Source organism: Chelmon rostratus, chromosome 8, assembly GCF_017976325.1.
Source record: "Chelmon rostratus isolate fCheRos1 chromosome 8, fCheRos1.pri, whole genome shotgun sequence".
Lineage (NCBI taxonomy): Eukaryota > Metazoa > Chordata > Actinopteri > Chaetodontiformes > Chaetodontidae > Chelmon > Chelmon rostratus.
This window is the reverse complement of record NC_055665.1, coordinates 1003335-1024404: the sequence shown is the minus strand read 5'-3', so window position 1 is coordinate 1024404 and position 21070 is coordinate 1003335. Positions and strand designations below refer to the sequence as shown.

Here is a 21070-nt window from a genome sequence, read left to right as displayed (position 1 = left end):
GGTTTTATCAGCCATCTCCTTTTACATTAATGTTCAAACCCTGTCTGTATTTTCATTCTATGTATTTTTTATGTGAAGCACTTGGTTCTTGTGGAGAACTTTGAGCTGTAATTCTTGTATGAAAGTTGCTGTACTAATAAAGTTGTTATTAAAAAGAATCATTATTTCAGCTCCGTGTTTGGTCTCCTCCAGCTCCTGAGGGAAACATCTGGCTCTGTAGCTGCTAAATGCTGCTCTGCGTTCACAGCTGGTCTCTGAGTCTGTTTGCTGCTCAGCTGGTCGAGAACAGCAGCGTTTTTACAGCTTCCTCTCTGAAACTGACGCTGTGAGAGTGAAGCAGAACTGTGACGCTGTGTCAGATAAACTACACGAAACACGAAAGTCACGATAAAGCTGATGAGTCTCTGGAGGCTCATCACTACCAGAAACACCAACACACTGTCACAGTATTTTCACTTTGTCATTTCATACCTTATACCTCCCCCCTTCATCTACCTCTCTGTCTCCAGGTGCACTAATAATTCAAAAGGATAAAAAAAAAGCCATTATGGTTGTTTTAATGATTGTTGATGCACACACGGCTTTTCTACCTGCACAATACAGGAAAGTATTGATGAGGCAAGTTGAAGGAATTTTGAAAACGATCAATATTGTATTAATATGTATGAAAACAAGTCCAGTGAGCAGGGAAATCATTTTTCCCAGTGTGCAGAACAGGCCTTGAATGCACCACAGTCCTCCTGCTGTGAGAAATCCTGAGAGATTTTTCATTCGACAATGGAAAAGAAAATTGGACTTGTTAAAAGTGGGACTAAATCATGTTGTTTGAGCCTCGTGAAGGCAGGTGAATGAGCTCTGACACGGTTTCACAGTGAAGTGACCCTTTGAACATCTTATCTGAGATTAGCAGCTGCAGGTTTGTGTTGTGTTTCCCTCCTGCTGCTCCTGTCAGATGCCGTAATCCTGACAGATTATTTCATTACAGTAAAGTCATTGTTGTTCCAACAAAGCAGCGCAGAGGCCTGCGGTCGCTCTCACAGTCTTTATCCAGAGTTTTTCTGAAGGAAAAGAACATGAGGTGGTTTCCAGACATGTCGCACGTTCAGTCTGGAAGAGGAGAAACGTTCATCATGGAAAAACTTGAAAATGTACTTTTTCCACGACCATGAGGGGTTTTTTTTTTCAGAAAAATTGATCTAACTAACATTTTTAAAAAATCTACTATTTCTGCCAGTTATTTTGTCAATCAGTCAGTTAATTGGCCCATAAAATGTGAAATATTTTAAAATGTTTGTCTCTAAACTAGAGTCCAAAGTCCAAAAGCAAAGAGATTCAGTGAACTGATGCATAACAAATATTCATATTATAAACGCTGGAAACAGTGACTTTAAGGCATTTTTCATGAAAGAGTTTCTAACTTGATGAATCTATGGTGATAAACTTTATGTCAGTTGAATCATCGTTGAATTGATCGACTGTCTCAGCTCAGTCTAACCACACACGTTAGTTATGAAGCTGAGAGAAGTCGTCAGAATGAGATGAGATCTATGAACCCGTTAATACCAGCAGAGTTTTATCACCTCCTTTACAGCTCTTAAAGGATTATTATGATCCTGTCTGTCTCTGCCCTGTCTGTCTTTCTCCTGTCTGTCTCTCCCCTGTCTGCCTCTGCCGTCTGTCTCTCCCCTGTCTGTCTCTGCCCTGTCTGTCTCTGCCCCGTCTGTCTCTGCCCTGTCTGTCTCTCCCCTGTCTGTCTCTGCCCCGTCTGTCTCTGCCCTGTCTGTCTCTGCCGTCTGTCTCTGCCCTGTCTGTCTCTCCCCTGTCTGTCTCTGCCCCGTCTGTCCCTGCCCTGTCTGCCTCTGCCGTCTGTCTCTCCCCTGTCTGTCTCTCTCCTGTCTGTCTCTCTCCTGTCTGTCTCTGCCCCGTCTGTCTCTCCTGTCTGTCTCTCCTGTCTGTCTCTCCCGTCTGTCTGTCTCTCCTGTCTGTCTCTGCCCTGTCTGTCTCTCCTGTCTGTCTCTGCCCTGTCTGTCTACCCTGTCTGTCTCTCCTGTCTGTCTCTGCCCTGTCTGTCTCTCCTGTCTGTCTCTCCTGTCTGTCTCTCCCGTCTGTCTCTCTTGTCTGTCTCTCCCCTGTCTGTGCGTGTTCCCCTGCAGGGCGTGGCTACAGGTGGGGCTCGGCCTCCTCACCTGAGCGCAGCTGTGCTCCACCAGGTGATCAGGACCCACCTCCTCGCTCAGTGTCTCCACCTCCTCGCTCAGTGTCTCCACCTCCTCGCTCAGTGTCTCCACCTCCTGACTCCTGCGTGATGAGACGGAGACGAACGTTCAGTCAGGTTTTAGTTTGATGGTTTTATGGAGAGTCAGATAAAACCGGTTCTACATGTTCTCGTATTAATTATGAAAAACTGTCTCAGAACTATCAGAAACATTTGGAAAATAATAAAAAAAAATCTTATTTTGAGATAAAAAGTCTGAATTATGAGCTCGTATCAAATATTTATAAAAGAACAAATAAAGAAGTAAAAGAGAAAAAGTCTTAACTTTCAAAAGTAACAAAGTAACAAAGTGACGAGGACGAGGAAGTTCTCTGTAGGTTTGACTCTAACATCACTATCATCTCATCTCATTAACAGAGAATAAATTGTGTGTGTGTGTGTGTGTGTGTGTAATTTTCAGGTATTTTCCTGTATCCTGCAGTTTCAAACAGCTCCATCTGTCTGGCTTTGATCAACTGAGCAGATTAAAGCCCCCCCCACCCCCCCCACCACACACACCTTTGACCTTTGACCTGCTACATGTTTCATAACATCGTCACAGTGGTTCGGTCCTGCGCTCTCTCACAGTGAGGGGTCTGCAGCAGACAGCTGGGTGAGCAGTGAGGACGTTTTTTACTCAGATTTAGGTAACTGAGATGTTTCTGAAGGGGGGGCGTACAGAACCGAACACGGCAGGCCGTCTATGTCAGAATCTCGCTCTCTGAGCCAATCCGCCATCTTTGTTGTCCCGGTCCTCGACCTCTGTCCCCCACCATGAATCCTTGTCTACGACCACCCCTGAGTGGTTCCAGGACTCCCGTCCAGGGCCGACTGCTGCAGGTGTTGGTGGTATTTGAACTGAAAGTGCTCATTAAACCCTGACGGACTGTCGAGCGCCCAGCGTGGCGCCGTGCTGTGGGAGCGACAGGTCAGGTGATCAGCGGGACACAGGAGGACGACGTGCTGATCAGAATACCACGACACAAAGCCTGATGTTAGATTTCTGTCAGTGTTTCATGATGCTGTGTCAAAGTGACCAATCACGTCTTCTCCAAACAGCCGGAAACGTCACACAGTCACACACACACACACACACACACACACACACACACACACACACACACACACACACACACAGTCTCACACACCTCAGTGTGTGTTTAACAGGTGTGTGTGTGAACACCTGGCTGCTTGTGTGACAGTACCGTCATCATTTCATCAGGTTTTTCTTTTCCTTTTCTGGCTCCGAGCTCAGTCTCACGTCTGTGAGCTGATCACACATCTGGAGGCGGGGTTTGTTAGCCTAGCTTAGCATAAGGACAGAAAGCAGCGCTCTGTTCTCGGTGCAGATTTATTGAATCCATTACTTGTCTTATTGATTTATTGGCCTAAAAGAAGACATATTTTATAGTTTATAGCAGCGTATTTACACACAGCAGACACGTTCACAACGGCTGAACGGCTTCAGAGAAAACACAAGAAGAAGAAACACTATGAATAAAACAACCATCTAATATTTGTTTTATATGTTCGGATCCGAAGATGCTTAAATGAATCAACTTAAATCTAAACAGCAGACAAATGTCAATATTCAACATGTGATGGAAGTTTGATGTTCAGCAAACAAACAACAGAAACATGTTTGTCAGAATGTTTTCTGCCTGCTGAAGGTCAGACTCAGCGAGGTCTTCATCAGAGGAATCACTGCAGCATTAATTAGTTACAGATAATAACTCGATATTCTCAGTCATCTGCAAATGTCTCAGATACATTTCATGACCAAAAGTATGTGGACACTGGAACAGTGTGTATTAATGTGCTTCGCTCAGTACGTAATCAAAGGTTGAGAGGAACAAAGTACTTCTACTCACTGCTCAGATACATGTACTTTACTTGAGTATTTTCACTTTGTGCTACGTTATGCTTACATCTCAGTGAGAAATACTGCACATTTTACTCCACTACTTTAGTCTGACAGCTAGTTACTGCTCAGATGAAACTTTTCCAAACAGACCATGTGATCAGTCTGTGAACCGTGGAGCCGTTCTGGGTTTAACGAGCCGCAGGTTCTTAACGAGCTCCAGCTGCTGTAACATGTTGATGCATCAGTAATGTGATGATGTAACACTCACAAACAAGTACTTTCACTTTCATACTGAAGTACATTTTGCTGATAGTACTGTTGTACTTTTACATATGTGAACTCTTACTTGTGAGTATTTTTACAGTGTGGTACAGCATCACTGCAGTGAGCATGAGTGCAGTGATGCTGGCTGATGGTCTGGCTCTCAGTCCGTGTTCAGGGGCAGCAGGACTTCACTCCACCTGGTTTTGTGTTCACAGAATAAGAAAACAGTCTCAGGATCAGTCTGAGCTCCTGTCTGTCTGAAGCTCTGTGGCGCCCCCTGCTGGTCCAGCATCTCTCAGTTCAACATCATCATCATCAGCATCATCATCGTTGCGGTCAGACCGGCCGGTGGAGGCCGCTCTGCTGGGTGGGGCTCAGTGTCAGCAGCTTCCTCAGGTGAGCCAGGACCAGGTGCTTCATCCCGCCTGCTGGTCTGGAGCGAGCCAGAGCAATGGATTCTGGGAGATCCGCTCTGTGAGGGAGAGAGAGGCACACCTGAGCCGCCTCCAGACAGGAAGTGACACAACGTACCTGCTGACAGACACACAGCACTGGCAATGTGTACTAATACTGCAACTACTATTACTGTGATACTCGTACTGTGACCGGTACTAATGTGACTTTTCCTGCTGTGTACTAATACTGTAACTATTAATACTGTGATACTAATACTGGTACCACTATGGGTACTAGCACTGTACTGTGACTACAACTATTGTTACTACTGTAATCACACTGTTTGTACTTCTTCTGCTACTACCAGAACTCCTACGTTGTACTACTACAGCTACTTCTAGTACAACTGCTACTGGTAACACAGCTGCTACAACAACCAATGTTAGCCCTCCTACTATTACTGCTACTACTAGTACTGCTCTTACTTCTACGTCTGCTACAATGACTACTACCACTGCTACTGCGACTGTACTGCTGCTGTTAGTACTATGACCCGTACTACGACTACAGTAACTCCTTCTCCTGCTACTTACTATTGCTACTACTGGTATTACTTCTCCTACTAAAACTACTGCTGCTACTACTTTTGGTAGGGAAGTACTAGTACTACCTGTGCTACTACTGCTGCTAGTCCTGGTGCAGTGATGGAGAAAGTATTCAGATCCTTTACTTAAGTAAAAGTAATGGAACCATCATGTGAAAATACTGAGCCAAAGTACTGCATTAATAATCATCAATGCATGACCAGTAAAATGTACTCATAGTACCAACAGTAAAAGTACTCCTGTATGGCTTGATGGTGTTGGCTGTGTAAGTAATGAAACACTGTGGGGCTAGCTGTGAGTATTTGATGGAACTGAGTATTTGATAGTACTGAGTATTTGATGGAACTGAGTATTTGATAGTACTGAGTATTTGATGGTACTGAGTATTTAATCGTACTGTAAAAACAAATCAGACTGGACCAGTTTACATTCTAGTCACAACTGGTTTATCTTACTGGTCGCCTGTGTCAGTGTGTTACCTGGTCAGTCTGCAGTGGGGTTTGTTGTGGAGGCCGAGGCCCTGCAGCCCGGCGGCGGGGGGTTGACGGGGGGCCCCCGGGGCCCTCAGGTTCCTGGACAGAGCGGACAGAGAATCTCTGTAGACCAAACCACGACGAGACGACGCGACGGGGCAGTGATGACACGTCGCCAGCTGAAGGACCACAGAAGAAGAACGAAAGTTCAACTGATGATGATTCAGTCAGTTTAGGATTAAATCTGTTTAAATGAAGTAAACGATGAAGTAAACGATGAAGTAAACGATGAAGTAAACGATGAAGGAAAACTTCATCCTTCAGTTCATCACAAACATTCAACAGCAACACATCTGGAGATACGAGCTTTTCACTGGACAGGAAGGAATCTGCAATGTAGTCAGTAAGTAAATCTGTCAGACAGGTGTAGTGGAGTACAAGTATGAAGTAGCAGAAACCTGAAAGAAATGTACAAGTATTGTACTCAAGTGCAGTGTTTTTTTCTGCAGTCTGAGTGAGACTTAAAGCATGTTTGTCCTGGAGGTGGCGCCAGAGGGACGACGTGCTGTCAGTCTCTCAGCCTCTGTACGGGGGCTGCTGTGGGACAGTCTGGTTCCATGAGTGTCCCCAGCTGTTAGAGATCATTCTGGTGATGATCAATCGATCCGTCATGTTCAGACTCGCCTGCTGTCAGCTGTCACTAAACGACTGAAGCCGTCGTCTTCAGCAGGAGCCAATGAGCTGACAGGAAGTCAGGAGCACACGGCGGACTAACGCCTTGCTTTGAGGTCAGTTACAGACCGCCTGCTCCTTCGTGAACACCGAGCAGACGGACAGACGCAGCAGATCTCAGAGCAGCTTCAGTCTTTCAGGACGTCGGATCTAAATGGAGCTCTGCCTGCAGGACGGCTCCCAGGGGCCCCTGCAGCAGATCCAGACCTACTTCTGCTTTAATTAGACCCCCACCTCGTTTAGCACAAGCTGCTGCACACTGAAACACTCTGAGGAGCAGGACAGGTTTCCACATGTATGAACCTCATCATCTGAAACAAGAACATTCACTTCTGTTCGTGTTCTTTAAACCCTGAAGAAGAAGAAATATAACTCACCCTGTTTTTACTTCATTTAAATCAAAAGTACACGGTGGGAATATCAAACGCAGTTTGTACCTGACAAACACTGAGAAAACTGCAGTTCTGTGTGTGAAAATGTATTCTGTCACATGTTTGACTACTGGACAGGTGTCCCACTCGACAGGTGTTCTCTCATATATACCGTGATATATGTGAAATACTCAAGTAAAAGTAGCTGCTCGGGGTAAAATTACTGCACTCCTGCAAGTCCTGCATTTAAAATCGTTTACGGAGAAGTACGTAGGTATTAATTAATAAGTAAAATTAGATTATTAGATCACACTGATTTAAACAAGTAATTTATAATTAACCTAAAATGTGACATATTCCATCAAACATATAAAGTAACTCAAACGTATTCTTAAGTAAATGTACTCAGTTATTTTGTGTCAGAGGCAGTTAAAACATGGTTGATTTCTTTGATACTTTCTGCTGATAAAGTTTTCTTACATTCATTTATATACAGATAATAATCCATCACTACGACAACGACAGAAAACAAAACATTTTCTTTACTCACTGAGACGAAAGCTGCCATGATGCTGCCGCTGCGGTAACCAGAGAGAAACTGTGTGTGTGTGTGTGTGTGTCAGAGTCTGTGTCCCCATTATGTGTGATGTCATCAAGAGGGCGGGCCTAAAGCAAAACAATGATGTCATTATTTGAGGCTTCCTGCTAAATGTAATTGAGAGACTAAACACATAAATATATCTCTTTCCTGGAATCACATATCTATGATTCCAGGAAAGTTAAGATGCTGCGTAACGCACGAATCACACAGGAAGTGATCACCTGCTGATCCTCTCTGACAGAAACTCACCTGAAAACAGCACAAAGTCAACATATTTACTGTCTGAGCTCATCAGATTCATTGGTTGTTGTAAATATCTGCTGATTCTGGATCTGATGCAGCAACACGTTTCAAACAGGAGCAGCTAAAGACTGGGAAAGATGTGGAACGCTCCAAAAACACCTGTTTGAACATTCCACAGGTAAACAGGTTGATTGGTAACAGGTGAGAGCATCATGATTGAAAGGCTCAGTGGTTCACAGCGAGGATGGAGCGAGGGTCAACACTTTGTTCATATCACACACACACACACACACACACACACACACAATAACACACACACACACAATAACACACACACACACACAAACAAACACACACACACACACACACATTACACATTAAAAATGTTTTGAGTTTCTGAGAAAGTCATCACATTTCTCAGAAAAAAAGGCCAAACTTTCCAGAAGTGTCCTAAAAACGTCCTTGCCTCCAAATGTCCCCAAACACTTTGCAAAAAATGTCCTAAATATCCTCAAAGCCAGAACTGTGGTGGGTCCTCACAAAACACAACTGGAACAGCACACACACACACACGCACACACGCACACACACTCAGTCAGTTAGATAACAGCTCTGACAGTTACACAACTACAACAACCAGAATTAATGAAAGGAGGTTTAATGCTGTGTGTGTGTGTGTGTGCGTGTGTGTGCGTGTGTGTGTATATGTGTGTATGTGTGTGCGTGTATATGTGTGTTTGTGTGTATGTGTGTGTGCGTGTGCGTGTATGTGTCTGTATGTGTGAGTGTGTATATGTGTATGTGTGTGTGTGTGTGTGTGTGTGTGTGTGTGCGTGTGTGTGTGTATATGTGTGTATGTGTGTGCGTGTATATGTGTGTTTGTGTGTATGTGTGTGTGCGTGTGCGTGTATGTGTCTGTATGTGTGAGTGTGTATATGTGTATGTGTGTGTGTGTGTGTGTGTGTGTGTGTGTGTGTGCGTGTGTGTGTGTATATGTGTGTATGTGTGTGCGTGTATATGTGTGTTTGTGTGTATGTGTGTGTGCGTGTGCGTGTATGTGTCTGTATGTGTGAGTGTGTATATGTGTATGTGTGTGTGTGTGTGTGTGTGTGTGTGTGTGTGTGTGTGTGTAATTATTTCCCAGAAACCCAGAAATCTCTGTTAACTGGTCCTCTCACACTTTATGTCCACAGGTTGTGGACGCTCCTGTCCACAGGTTGTGGACCGCCTGTTTGTTCTGGTTGGTCTTTGTCTCTTTCCTCTTTCAACGTGACAACGTCCTGAACTCAAACCCGTAAAGAAACAGATTTCCCAGTTTGATGTTGAAGACGTTGACTGGTGTGTATGGTCTGACCTCAGCACCAGCGTTCTCGTGTTCCTCGTGTTCTCAAAGCAACATCGAAACTTTCCAAAGGACTCCAAATCTTACACAATGTCCTCACTTCAAACTGTTCTCACTTTCCTGAAAGGTCCAAAAACCTCCCAAATCCCCCAAAACGTCTTTAAAAAACTGTCCCCACTTTCTGACAAATGTCCTCAACATGTCCTCAGAAACATCCTGGAGGTGCTGGGATGAGCTGCACCATCGGCTGTGAGCCAGACCTGATCACCAGGACCAGTGCTGGACCTCACTGATGGTCTGCTGGATGGACCCCCACAGCAGAGCAGCACACAGTCAGGTCAACATGCAGCTGTCCACACACTTTTGTCCGTCTCATAAGACCAGAAACACTGTGTGTACGTTATTGCTGTGCTTTATGATAAATGAAAACCAAACAAGAGACAGAGTGAGACTGTCCAGTGCATCTGTGGCGCCACCTTGTGTCTGAAACTGAGAATCTGTGACAGTCTGAGCTGCTGTAGCTGAAGTTGTAGCTGTTGCTGCTGTTGTAGCTGCTGTGGGACGGACACAGGCACTGGAGTGACAGCTCAAACCTGCAGCAGATCCTGAAGCTGTCTCGTGTCGCTCCGTCAGCGTTTCCTCGGGGTTTGTTTGCTTTGACAGAAGCTCAGAACAGAATCGTGAACGTGAGCTCAGAGTCTGTGGAGCTCAAACTGATTTGACTGTCAAACTGACACCAGATCAGATCAGGAAGCAACAAAACAAGCAGCCTGCAGCCGATCAGCCGGTTTCAGTCAACTCTAGTCACCCCTCCTGCTGCTGCCCCTCCTTTCTCCTCCTGCTCAGCTTCCTCCATCTCATCCTTTTCTCCTCCTCCTCTCTCCTCCTCCTCCTGTCCTCCACCCTTTCCTCCTCAGCTTCTTCTCCTGCTTCTTTTCTCTCCTCATCTCTCCCTAACCTCTCCCCCACCCCTCCTCAGCTCCTTCTCCGCCCCCGCTCTAGTACCTCGACTCCTCCTCTTCCTCTGCTGCGCCTCCCGTGCTCATCCTCTCCTCTCGTCTCCTCTGAAGACCTTCGTCCTCCTCGTCGACGCTGATCTGAATCTCATGCAAACTCCTTCAGTCGTGTTTGACTGACAAATGTTTGTTTCCACATTTGAAGGAGAGAAGAAGAAGAAAGCCGGACGGCTGGTGAGTGACGAGCAGGTAAGACACAAACTCCACCTGGACGAGGAGAAATGATTCAGTTTGACTGATTCTGTCAGATGAGCCCAGTGGAGGAACGGTACTGCTGTGTTTTACTACGTACATGTACTTGTACTGTACTGGAGTATTTCCAGTTTATGCAACTCTATACTTCTGCTGCACGACATCTCAGAGGTGAATATATATTATTTAATATACTCCACTACATTTATCTGACAGCTTTAGTTACTCTTCAGATTCCTTCCTGTCCAGTGAAAAGCTCGTATCTCCAGATGTGTTGATGTTAAATGTTTGTGATAAACTGAAGGATGAAGTTTTCCTTCATGTCTTCTTCAGCTAAATAAACTGTTTAAAAAGCCTCTTGGATCAGCTGAAAATGCTTCGTCACACAGCTGAAAACAGGCTGTTTGTCTGAGATATGAGGTTCTCGCAGGACAAACATACGATGATCTTATAGAATATGATGCATCGCTGCAGATTAAACCAGCCAACAGGATATAAAGTAGTTCAAATGAGCTCACTTACTGTTACTTCAGTCAGGTTTTGAATGCAGTTCTTATACTTGTAGTGAGTATTTTTACAGTGTGTATTTTCACTTTTACTCAAGTGAAGGATTTGAATACTTCCATCGCTGCGTTCGAGGAACTGAAGCTGAACAGACTTCAGCTCTGACGGTTCATAAACTGCAGCTGCTGCTTCAATTAGTTTAAGAGAAATGAGACAAAACGTCGACAAACTACACAAACCGCCTGAAGAGGCCACGACGAGATTCACGATCAGGTCTCACATGTCCGAGTCTGAGAGATCTGATTCGTTCCAGGTTTCACTGCCTTCAGGAGACTCGTCGCTGATCCTGATCCTGGTGGCACCATGTTTCCTGTCCTGCTGGTCCTGCTGCCGGCAGCGCTCAGCTCAGGTAAAACACAGCAGGGGGGGGATGAATGTGCTGCAGGTATACTTCAGTGAAAAAGTAAAGCCCTCCACATCACAGAGGCAAATATTCTACTTTTCACTTCACAACAGCTTTAGTTACTTTACATGATCAGTCGATTAATCAATTAGTCGATTGACAGATAACTATTGATAGATGGAGATAGATAGATAGATAGATAGATAGATAGATAGATAGATAGATAGATAGATAGATAGATAGATAGATAGATAGATACTTTATTTATCTCCAAGGATAAATTTGCAGTTCCAGCAGCTCAAAAAGGTGGACACACAAGGGCATGAAAAATAAGAACAGGAGCTACTTTCAAGTAATGTGCAACTTACAAGTAAGGCACAACTTTCAAGTGAGAGGCAAAAATCCAATACAAAATACAAGATACCAATATAAGAAAAAATAGTGAAATAAAAAATAAGGAACTAAGCTATACAGGATAAACATCTGAACTAAACATTCGAGCAGTTAAATATGTGCGCAGTAGTGCAGTTGTGCAAAGTAACAGAGTGCAATAGTTGGTTTGAGTCCAGCATATGGATGTGTGTGTGTGATGGAGTCCAGCATATGGATGTGTGTGTGTGATGGAGTCCAGCATATGGATGTGTGTGTGTGATGGAGTCCAGCATATGGATGTGTGTGCGATAAAGTGCGTGTGTCCATGTGTGGTGTAGGTGTGTAGTGAGTCCGGAGTTGTTGTGTTGGTTATTGCTTTTGTTGCCCTCCCCGAGAGGTGTTGAAGAGCCGTACGGCGTGGGGGAGAAACGATCTTTTCAGTCTGTCAGTAGAGCAGGACAATGACAGCAGTCTGTCACTGAAGCTGCTCCTCTGCCTGGAGGTGGCGCTGTGCAGTGGATGATCAGGATTGTCTATTATGGACAGGAGCTTGTTCAGTGACCGTCGCTCTGCCACAGATGTCAGACTGTCCAGCTCTGTGCCAACGACGGAGCCTGCCTTCCTCACTAGTTTGTCCAGGCGTGCTGCGTCCTTCTTCTTCAGGCTGCTCCCCCAGCACACTACTGCATACAGGAGGGCACTCGCTACCACAGACTGGTAGAAAACCTGCAGCAGCTTTTTGCAGATGTTGAAGGACGCCAGCCTTCTGAGGAAGTACAGGCGGCTCTGTCCTTTCCTGCACAGAGCGTCAGTGTTGGCAGTCCAATCCAGTTTCTCATCCAGCTGCACTCCCAGGTATTTGTAGGTGTGAACCACCTCTACGCAGTCCCCTTTGATGATGACCGGTTCTGGACACGGCCTGGGTCTCCTAAAGTCCACCACCATCTCCCTGGTCTTGGTAGTGTTGAGGAGCAGGTGGTTGGAGTCACACCATGTGATGAAGTCCTGAATCAGTTTCCTGTACTCATCCTCTTGTCCACTCCTGATACAGCCCACTATGGCTGTGTCGTCCGCGAACTTCTGTACATGACAGAGCTCTGAGTTGTACTGAAAGTCGGACGTGTACAGGGTGAACAGGACCGGAGAGAGCACAGTTCCCTGTGGTGCTCCTGTGCTGCTGGCCACAGTGTTGGACCTGCAGTCCCCCAGCTTCACATACTGAGGTCTGCCAGTCAGGTAGTCTGTAATCCATGCCACCAGGTGTGTTTCAACTCTCATCTCTGTCAGTTTGTCCCTGAGGAGCAGTGGCTGGATGGTGTTAAAGGCACTAGAGAAGTCCAGGAATGTAATCCTCACAGCACCACTGCCTCTGTCCAGGTGAGAAAGAGATCGGTGTAGCAGGAAGATGATGGCATCCTCCACTCCCGTCTTCTCCCGGTAAGCAAACTGCAGAGGGTCGAGAGCGTGGTGGATCTGTGGCCTCAGGTGATGGAGCAGTAGCCGTTCCATGGTCTTCATCACGTGTGACGTCAGGGCTATTGATCATCTATTGATGATGGTTTCAGAGATTTTTGCTGTAAAACATTTGATGTTTCAGCTCTTCAGGTGTTTGATTTGCTGCTTTTCCTCTGAATGATCTCAATGTGTTTGTAATAATGTGCAGCTCCTGTCGTTGGACCGGACAAACACTGTGAAGGGTCATTTTGGGCTCTGGGCTCTAATGAGGGACAGACATATTGCAAAACTGAGGCGCTCTAGCGTATTGTTTTCCAGCATCCAACATTATTTTATTTCATGTTTAAGTGACTCTGACGGCTGTAGTTTGAGGCCGCAGATGCAGCGGGATGATTGTGGGAAATGTTTGGGAGCAGTGAGTTAATGTGGGATGACTCCATGAACTGCTCAACTTTAAAATAACTTAACATGATGAAGAGGAGAGTCTTACTGAGACCGACCCACAAAGACCCAGCTGTGAAGTGGCTCCACAGCAATCACAGCTGGGCCTCCAGGCGGGACCAGACGTCCACCATACAGATGGTCCAATAACGTCTTATCCTAATGTCTGAGTTTTCACCATGTTAAAACCTTAAGGCAAAACAAGAAGGTTCCAAAAACGTGGAGCTACAATTATGGCTTAAAACCGGATAAAATGTCAATAAATTACAGCTGATTAATATCAATGAAGCTCCTGTCAGACAGAGGCCCCGCCGATGCATGTGTACTCACTCCTGCTCAGCTGTTGCTTCTTCGTCATAGTCTTCTGTAGTGTTTTCTTCCATTGAACCTTCAGTCAAGCACCAGAACGAACTCGCAAGAATTTAATTGGTACCTGATTTGTACACTTAATACTATCAAAGTAAATTGTATTATAAAGTGTCACCATGTGTGCACTGTCCCCTGAGGAGGAGTAGTTACGTATAACATGGATTGAAAATGTCCCTTAGCGAAGTCTGACTTTTTGAAAAATATGACTTTGGGTTTCAGTTTTTTTTATTTCAGCATTTCTTTCCCTCCACAGCTGCTCCACCTGAAGACAGCACTGGTCTGAAATTCACTGTTGCTTTTCCGGAGAACATCGCCTATTATCATCCTAATAAGCCCGAAAACAAGATCAAGATCACCGCCTTGTATAATAACACAGAGGTCATCATCAAGAAGTATACCAGCTACATCACAGGACAGACACTGAGCTCAGGACAGACCTGGGAATACGCACCTGCCGCGGGTCTGGAACTCGCCCGGGCAAAAATCTCCAACCACACTCTTCAAATCACCGGCACCAAGACAATCACCGTCCATGTCGTCTTCCTTAAAAACAGCAGTGTCCAGACGACTCTGGTTATACCCACTGACAAACTGGGCACAGAGTATCTCATCCCACCGGTACCGCTGATTGAAGGAACCACTCATCCCGCCGCTAATGTCACAGTAGATGTAACAGAAAGAGGTCCCTTCAGGCTCATCATCATCAATACAGACCAAAAAAACAAGGTAACTATTCAAGGTGCGGTGCCCAAGGATGTTTGGCTTCAGCCCCACCAGGTCACTCAGGTCTGGGTTAAACAAGAGGAGGCGTTACAAGCTGTGAAAGCTGAGCAGCCGGTGGCGGTCCTCTTCGGTCACACCTGTGCCATCAGGCACAGCTGCACCTGTGGGCAGCTGTACACCATGCTGCCGCCGGCCAGCGAAGAGCACCTGAAGTTCTACGTCCCTCCTGTTCTGGCCAAGGACGCTGAAGGTGAAACGTTTGTTCTTCTGTCACAGAAAGACTCCACCCAAGTAACACCCTTCAATCCAAACTCCCCGCTGATCAGGACAGCTGGCACCGCAGTCCTCTACCGCCCGGGCTTACTCCTCACTCTAATCCCAGAGTCAGACTTTGCCGCTTGTTCTGTTGTCAACTCCGTCCCCGACGCACAGAACTTTGCCGTGATTGTGGTCCACAAGGATCTAACTGATGGGGTTCATGTTGGAAATCTTCCTTTGGTGAATCCAGACTGGCAGGAGCTGGAAGGAACAGACTATGTCTCAGCATCTGTTACTCTGGCATCGGACAGGCATGTCATCTGGCACGCCTCCTCCAAAATGGCCGTCTACTTTGTGGGAAATAAGGGAAATGCTTGGTTTGGGAACCCAGCAGCCGTCATCAGTAAAACCCCAGGTATGACCTCCACCCTCAAACTGAGGTTTACACAGTCAGGGAAATGAAAGAAAAGCAGTATGTCTCCAACTTTACTCCAAAATTTCATTTGCTCTCACTAGCTTGCTAAGTAAGCTAATGTTAGCTCTAAGCTGGAACAACACGCTGTCTGTCTCTGGCTGTCTTCTCAATGCTTCCAGCTGACTTGTTTCCATATGATAATGTTGTAACACGATCTTAGATATGGACCTGGCTATGCACACAATAGAGTCGAGTAGAGAGTTTGAGGTTAAAGCTAATGGGACCAGGTAAAAAGACAAGGAAATGAAGAAACAATATTGTACACCAGGGTAGAGTAAGTGTGATATGGAATAATAACAAAAAATAAATAAACTTTATTTGTATAGCAAGTCATACAGGAACTGCAGCTCAAAGTGAAAGAAAGAAATCACATGCAGCAAGTGAGTGTTTTACGTAGAAAAGACTGGAGAGTGGACATAAAAACAGATAAAAAATGTTGAATTCTTTTGAATTTTTTATTTCTTTTGTACACTTACACGTTTTCTTTTGTTTTTGGTTTTGAAAGCCTGATAAAAAAGACACAACGCTCCAGAAATCCAAAGCTTGAAAGCTTGAAAGCTGCCACGCCAGGTTATGGTTGCTAAGCTATGACTGCTAAGCTGCTCTGTACTGTATTGTTCTCAAGCCTCAACAGAATGATGCACAACAGCCCATCAGAACAAAATGGTTTACAAGTGAATGGTTTCTCATCTAATTCCGGGTTGCCTCCGTTCTGTTTCATCTGAACAGATTTCAGGGGTTGCATTTTGCTTCCAGAGGTGGTAAAAATTGGAGAAGTTGCAGGCGGCTGGCGAGAATCCCTGAAGTACTGCAAAGACAACGACCTGGAGCTGGTCAGCTTCCCCGGGGCCCGACTCCAGAGACACATCTACCAAAAAATTACCCAGGCCAAGAACGACAGCCTGCAGGACGTGTGGATCGGCATGCGGCGAAGCTCTCAGACTGGAGACTGGTACTGGCTGAACAGGGACCCAGTCAACGACACCGACTGGGCGGAGGGCGAGCCTGGCGCGGTGCAGGATGGCCAGTGTGTTATCATGAGTGTGAAAAACGGCGAGGACTTTGGCTGGAGTGACGAGGACTGCTGTAAGGACGCCCATCCTGTCTGCTACAGCAGCCCCACCTTCTTACACATGTAGTGGGGACGATCCAGCGAGGTGATCAATGGAAAAACATAAAGCGCAGACCTCGGGTGCCGTGATTTTACTTTGGCCATGTCTTTCTCTAAGTAGGCTTTGTTTTATTTATCTAGCGTTATGTATAACCATACTGTAGTTGCCATGACTGAACATTATTGAGGTTGTTAGAATAACCTTTTAAAAATTGTTCTAGTAATATTACAGTTTAGATTAAATCTAAGGTGGGATTTATGTCTGAAAAATGTGATAGAGAAGATATATCTGTACTGTCACTGCTGATTGTGTTTTACCCTAGTAGAGTTTAATTATCAAATTTGATTTGTTATAAAACTGACTTTTAGATATAATATTCATATTAGAAAAGTAGAGTTCCTCTTTCAACTCTGCTTCACGAATCACAAATGTTTTTTAATCAACTGCTGAATCTAGACAGAGAGCACGCTAACTATAGACAGGATGAGAAAACTGGTTAAAATTGCTAAAGCTGGTTAGCCAAAGTTTGTCAGGGGTAGATAGGATTGCTAAATTAAACTTTGTTTTTGTGCCTCTAGTCAATATTTAGAAATTCATCTCAGCCCCTGAAAAAACAAGGGCTGAAATAGTGGTTACAGCTACTCTGCTAAAGCTAGGCTAGAAATCTTTTAGCAGAGCTACCAGTAAATTAGCTGCTAATACTTTTTTTTATCACGGTTGGATTTAGCTACTGCTTCATTTATATGTTGGGTTGATTTTTCAGTTACAGGAAGCAATTATTAGGATGAATGGGAAACGCAGAGACATTTCAGAAACAAGATGCTGCACCTCAGAGTCATTTCCTGTATCTGTGTCACGTGGAAGGATCAGCTAATCAGCACCCTTGTTATTGGTCGGGTAGCAGCAGGGATCAGCCAATCACTGCTCTTGTTCATATGCCTGCAAGCTCTCACACGTGCTGGCGGCCATTTTTACTGTGTTCAGTTTGAGGTGAAAAGTGGATGAGAGGTTTATATCCAGTATATCTTATAAGGCGTTTGCCATCCATAAGCCATCCATACACGTGTGTGCTCAGAAACATGTCAGGCGAATTATATGATGAATATTTCTGTGTCTTTGTTATTAGTGAAGTCTGTCACTATGACAGTGGCCTTTGGCTGACTTTTACTCACCTTGTTGTACAAGTGAATTGCTAATTAGTAGCTTACACTCCAGGTTAAGTAATATGTAGTTTTGAGGTATTCTATTAGCATTTGTTAGCACTAACACTGTTCAATGCTTCCTGTTAGCACTATCGTGCTAATGTTGTTTGTTCTTGTTTTATTGTAAAACCACACACACACACACAAACACCTGTTGTTATCAATAAACGTGATTGAGGAAACCGTCCCAGCATCAGTGGCTCCATCCTCCCGACCGGCTGCAGTTAGGGTCCGAGCTAGCCGTCAAGCTAGCCGTTGAGCTAGCAGTCCAAGCTAGCCATTGAGCTAGCCGCCGTCTGATACAAAATAGAGTCAAATGAAGCTCAACCAGCTCCAACAGTAAAATCCTGCTTTGACATGAACGAATGAGTCACAGTAATCTGATGAGATCAGATAGAACAGGAGATCAGGAGAACATAGAACAGGAGAACAGTAGAACAGTCACAGGGACATTTTACTGCAATACTTTTACTTTAATACTTGAAGCACATTTACTGATTATACTGACATACTTTTACTGAAGCAACATTTTCAAAGCAGGACTTTTACTTGTAACAAAGTATTTTTATAGTGTGGTATTAGTACTTTTACTGCAGTAAAGGGTCTGAGTACTGAGTCTGACAGCTTCAGGTCAAATGATTAATAATAAACATGATAATAATAGTAAGAAATATGGATAAAACAGGCCATTAAGTGGGTTAGACTTTATATTTAATATTTCTAAGTGTTATACAGACATTTAACACATCTTGATAAGATCCTATAATGAAGTTGTAGATTTAAGGACATTTGAAGTGTTTATTAATTTACAGTATTTATCACAACTGCAACTTTTCTTATGAAGACATTTTAACATAGCATGATGGTGTTTTGCTATATTATCATTAAATATCTGTCTGATGGAGCAGCTGCAGATGTTATTAATGTTAATAAATTAATAAACACAACATAATGACATTATCACATGTTATGATAGATAGATACTTTATTCATCTCCAAGGAGAAATTTGCATGTTATTGACTTTTATTAAATGTTATGTTGAGCTTCTAAATGCTTCTAAATGATTTCAGAACAGTTATTTCCACCAGCAGCTGACTCCCCGCAGAGCCCCTCCCTGCACCATCCACACCCCCATCCCAACCAGCAGGAGCACCTTTGCACCCACAGACACAGACAGGAGGAGCAGGAGAGGAGGCGAGGCCCCGGCTGCAGACGGCGGGGCTCGGGGTGCCGTGACGTACAGGGTGGCCTGCTCTTTGCCCAGCGGGTTGGAGGCGCTGCAGGTGTACTGCTGCCCCGCCTCCACGTCTCTCAGCTGGCTGATGGTGTGGTAGTGAGCCGCCGAGCCCTGAGCCAGAGGACCGACCGGAGAACCCTCCAGCAGGTCGTCCGGGCCGAGCCACTGGACGTCCGGCAGCGGGGAGCCCTGAACCCGACACGCAGCTCTGTACCCGGACTGCTCGCTGCCCTCCACCGTCAGAGCCAGGATCTTTGGAGGAGCTGCAGCACAGACAGGAAGACATGTTGGTGAAGGCTGTGATTTAACTCAAAAGCTTCTTGTCCCTCGACAGTAAAGAGAAAAACAGAGAGACGATCACTGCCATATGGGTCTCGTGTTAGCATGTTCTTAGCATGTTAGCCGTTAGCTCAGCAGCTACAGTACGTCACCAAGCTTCTAGCCGTCACTTCCTGGTCTGATGAGCAGGTTGTTTGAGGCATGTTGATGCTTTCACACCTGTTCAAAATCTGATTCTGTGCGTTCAGGCTGAAATTTGTCCCTAATTCGTCTTGTTTCAAGAAGGCTTAGTTTTCTGGGCATCAGTGTTTCAGCCCCTGTAACACACCTTTAGTGTCTCAGTGTGGACAGACTCTGCTGTCCGTATAAACGTACCCTCCACTCTCAGTCTGGTTCCCATCTTGTCCTCGAAGCTGATGTGTTCTCGTCCTTGAACCTCCACCCGGCAGTAGTAGCGTCCGCTGTCCTGCAGGGCGGCGCTGTTGATCCGCAGCGAAAGATCGTGCTCCCTCGGGTTGCCCTCCAGCCGGTAGCGCTGGTCCTGCTGGGGCCCCGGCTCACAGGTGGGGGTCCCGGGCCGGCTGGTGCAGCGGTACAGAACGGTGGCGGCCTGGCCGTGGCCCAGACGCCACAGCACCTGCAGGGAGGAATGCTGGGAATGCTGCGGATGGCTGAAGGTGCAAGGCAGCACCACCGGGTAACCCTCGATGGCTCGTACCTCCGGCTGCACGTTCATGGACCAGCCGTCATCTCCAGAGCCGAGGGCTGCTGGAAAGGAAGAAGAAGAGCATCTACAGTTTAATGACACAACTGTCCAAAGGTGTTCCTCAGAGAAACAGACGGAGAACCTGCATGATGCCGACCAACAGGTTCCAACACAGACAGAGGAACACCAGATCCTCTGCTGCAGTTAAAGGACTACTACACACTGTGGAAATACTACTCTACAAGTATAAGTTCTGCATTCAAAACCTTACTACAGTAAAAGTATGTGAGTATTATTAAAGTAAAAGTACTGCTGTATCAGTCAAATGTTCCTGTCAGTGTTTCTCATCATCTCTGATGTTTGTGGATTAATATTCCTGCTGTAGATGTTTCAGGTTGAGCTCATTTGAACTACTTTATATCCTGTTGGCTGGTTTAATCTGCAGCGATGCATCATATTCTATAAGATCATCATATGTTTGTCCTGCAAGAACCTCGTATCTCAGACAAACAGCCTGTTTTCAGCTCTGTGACGATGCATTTTCAGCTGATCCAAGAGGCTTTTTAAACAGTTTATTTAGCTGAAGAAGACGTGAAGGAAAACTTCATCCTTCAGTTCATCACAAACATGCAACACATCTGGAGATACGAGCTTTTCACTGGACAGGAAGGACTCTCAAAGTAACTGTAACTAAAGCTGTCAGATAAATTTAAAGTAGAGAGTTGTATAAAATGGAAATACTGAAGTACAGCAGTACCTCTAATGTGTACCTGAGCACAGTATGTCTTTACAGGAAAAATCATTTCTGTCCTCGAACTGAGTCCAGAAAGGAGAAACGTGTCGACCAGCAGGGAGAAGAAGAACAACCAACCAGAACTCTTATTGAAATCAATCATAAAAACACTCTTATCACATCTTTTCTTCATTATTTCAACAGTTTGTGTGTGTGTGTGTGTGTGTGTGTGTGTGTGTGTGTGTGTGTGTGTGTCAGCTCACCTCCTTGAACAGGTAACAGCAGACTCAGAGTGCAGAGCAGCTGGACGTCCATAATGAGACTGCTGAAGAAGCAACACAAGGTATGGTGTGTGTGTGTGTGTGTGTGTGTGTGTGTGTGTGTGTGTGTGTGTCATTCGTGACTCAGTACCTCCTGGACTGTGAGTGTTTCTACTTCCTTCATGTC

The 21070-nt window shown here is 45.2% G+C and overlaps 3 protein-coding genes across 3 annotated transcripts; 2 read left to right on the top strand and 1 right to left on the bottom strand.

Annotated features, from left to right (window-relative positions):
• Positions 1-10314: 10314 nt before the first annotated feature.
• LOC121610229 (IgGFc-binding protein-like) lies at positions 10315-14996 on the top strand. The gene is made up of 4 exons (XM_041942243.1): positions 10315-10350; positions 11171-11266; positions 14151-14870; positions 14947-14996. The coding sequence occupies exons 2-4, from the start codon at positions 11221-11223 to the stop codon at positions 14994-14996; spliced, it is 816 nt and encodes a 271-aa protein (XP_041798177.1). The 5' UTR covers positions 10315-10350; positions 11171-11220.
• A 192-nt stretch (positions 14997-15188) lies between these two features.
• LOC121611034 (C-type lectin lectoxin-Phi1-like) lies at positions 15189-16707 on the top strand. The gene is made up of 2 exons (XM_041943396.1): positions 15189-15293; positions 16083-16707. Exons 1-2 carry the CDS (start codon positions 15218-15220, stop codon positions 16490-16492), a joined length of 486 nt encoding a protein of 161 aa, XP_041799330.1. The 5' UTR covers positions 15189-15217; the 3' UTR covers positions 16493-16707.
• A 1530-nt stretch (positions 16708-18237) lies between these two features.
• On the bottom strand, positions 18238-21001 carry si:dkey-11p23.7 (V-set and Ig domain-containing protein; the record flags this gene model as incomplete). The annotated part of the gene is made up of 3 exons (XM_041942982.1): positions 18238-19168; positions 19560-19952; positions 20887-21001. Coding segments are annotated over 3 exons (933 nt in total), but the record flags the coding sequence as incomplete, so codon positions are not given.
• Positions 21002-21070: the final 69 nt, after the last annotated feature.

Bases quoted from the DNA above. Each gene is read 5' to 3' on its own strand.
- LOC121610229 (XM_041942243.1), top strand. From the start codon at position 11,221: ATGTTTCCTGTCCTGCTGGTCCTGCTGCCGGCAGCGCTCAGCTCAG. The intron at 11,267-14,150 runs GTAAAACACAGC...TTCCCTCCACAG, and splicing joins GCCGGCAGCGCTCAGCTCAG to CTGCTCCACCTGAAGACAGC. The intron at 14,871-14,946 runs GTGAAACGTTTG...CCCGCTGATCAG, and splicing joins TCTGGCCAAGGACGCTGAAG to GACAGCTGGCACCGCAGTCC.
- LOC121611034 (XM_041943396.1), top strand. From the start codon at position 15,218: ATGGCCGTCTACTTTGTGGGAAATAAGGGAAATGCTTGGTTTGGGAAC. The intron at 15,294-16,082 runs GTATGACCTCCA...TCATCTGAACAG, and splicing joins CGTCATCAGTAAAACCCCAG to ATTTCAGGGGTTGCATTTTG.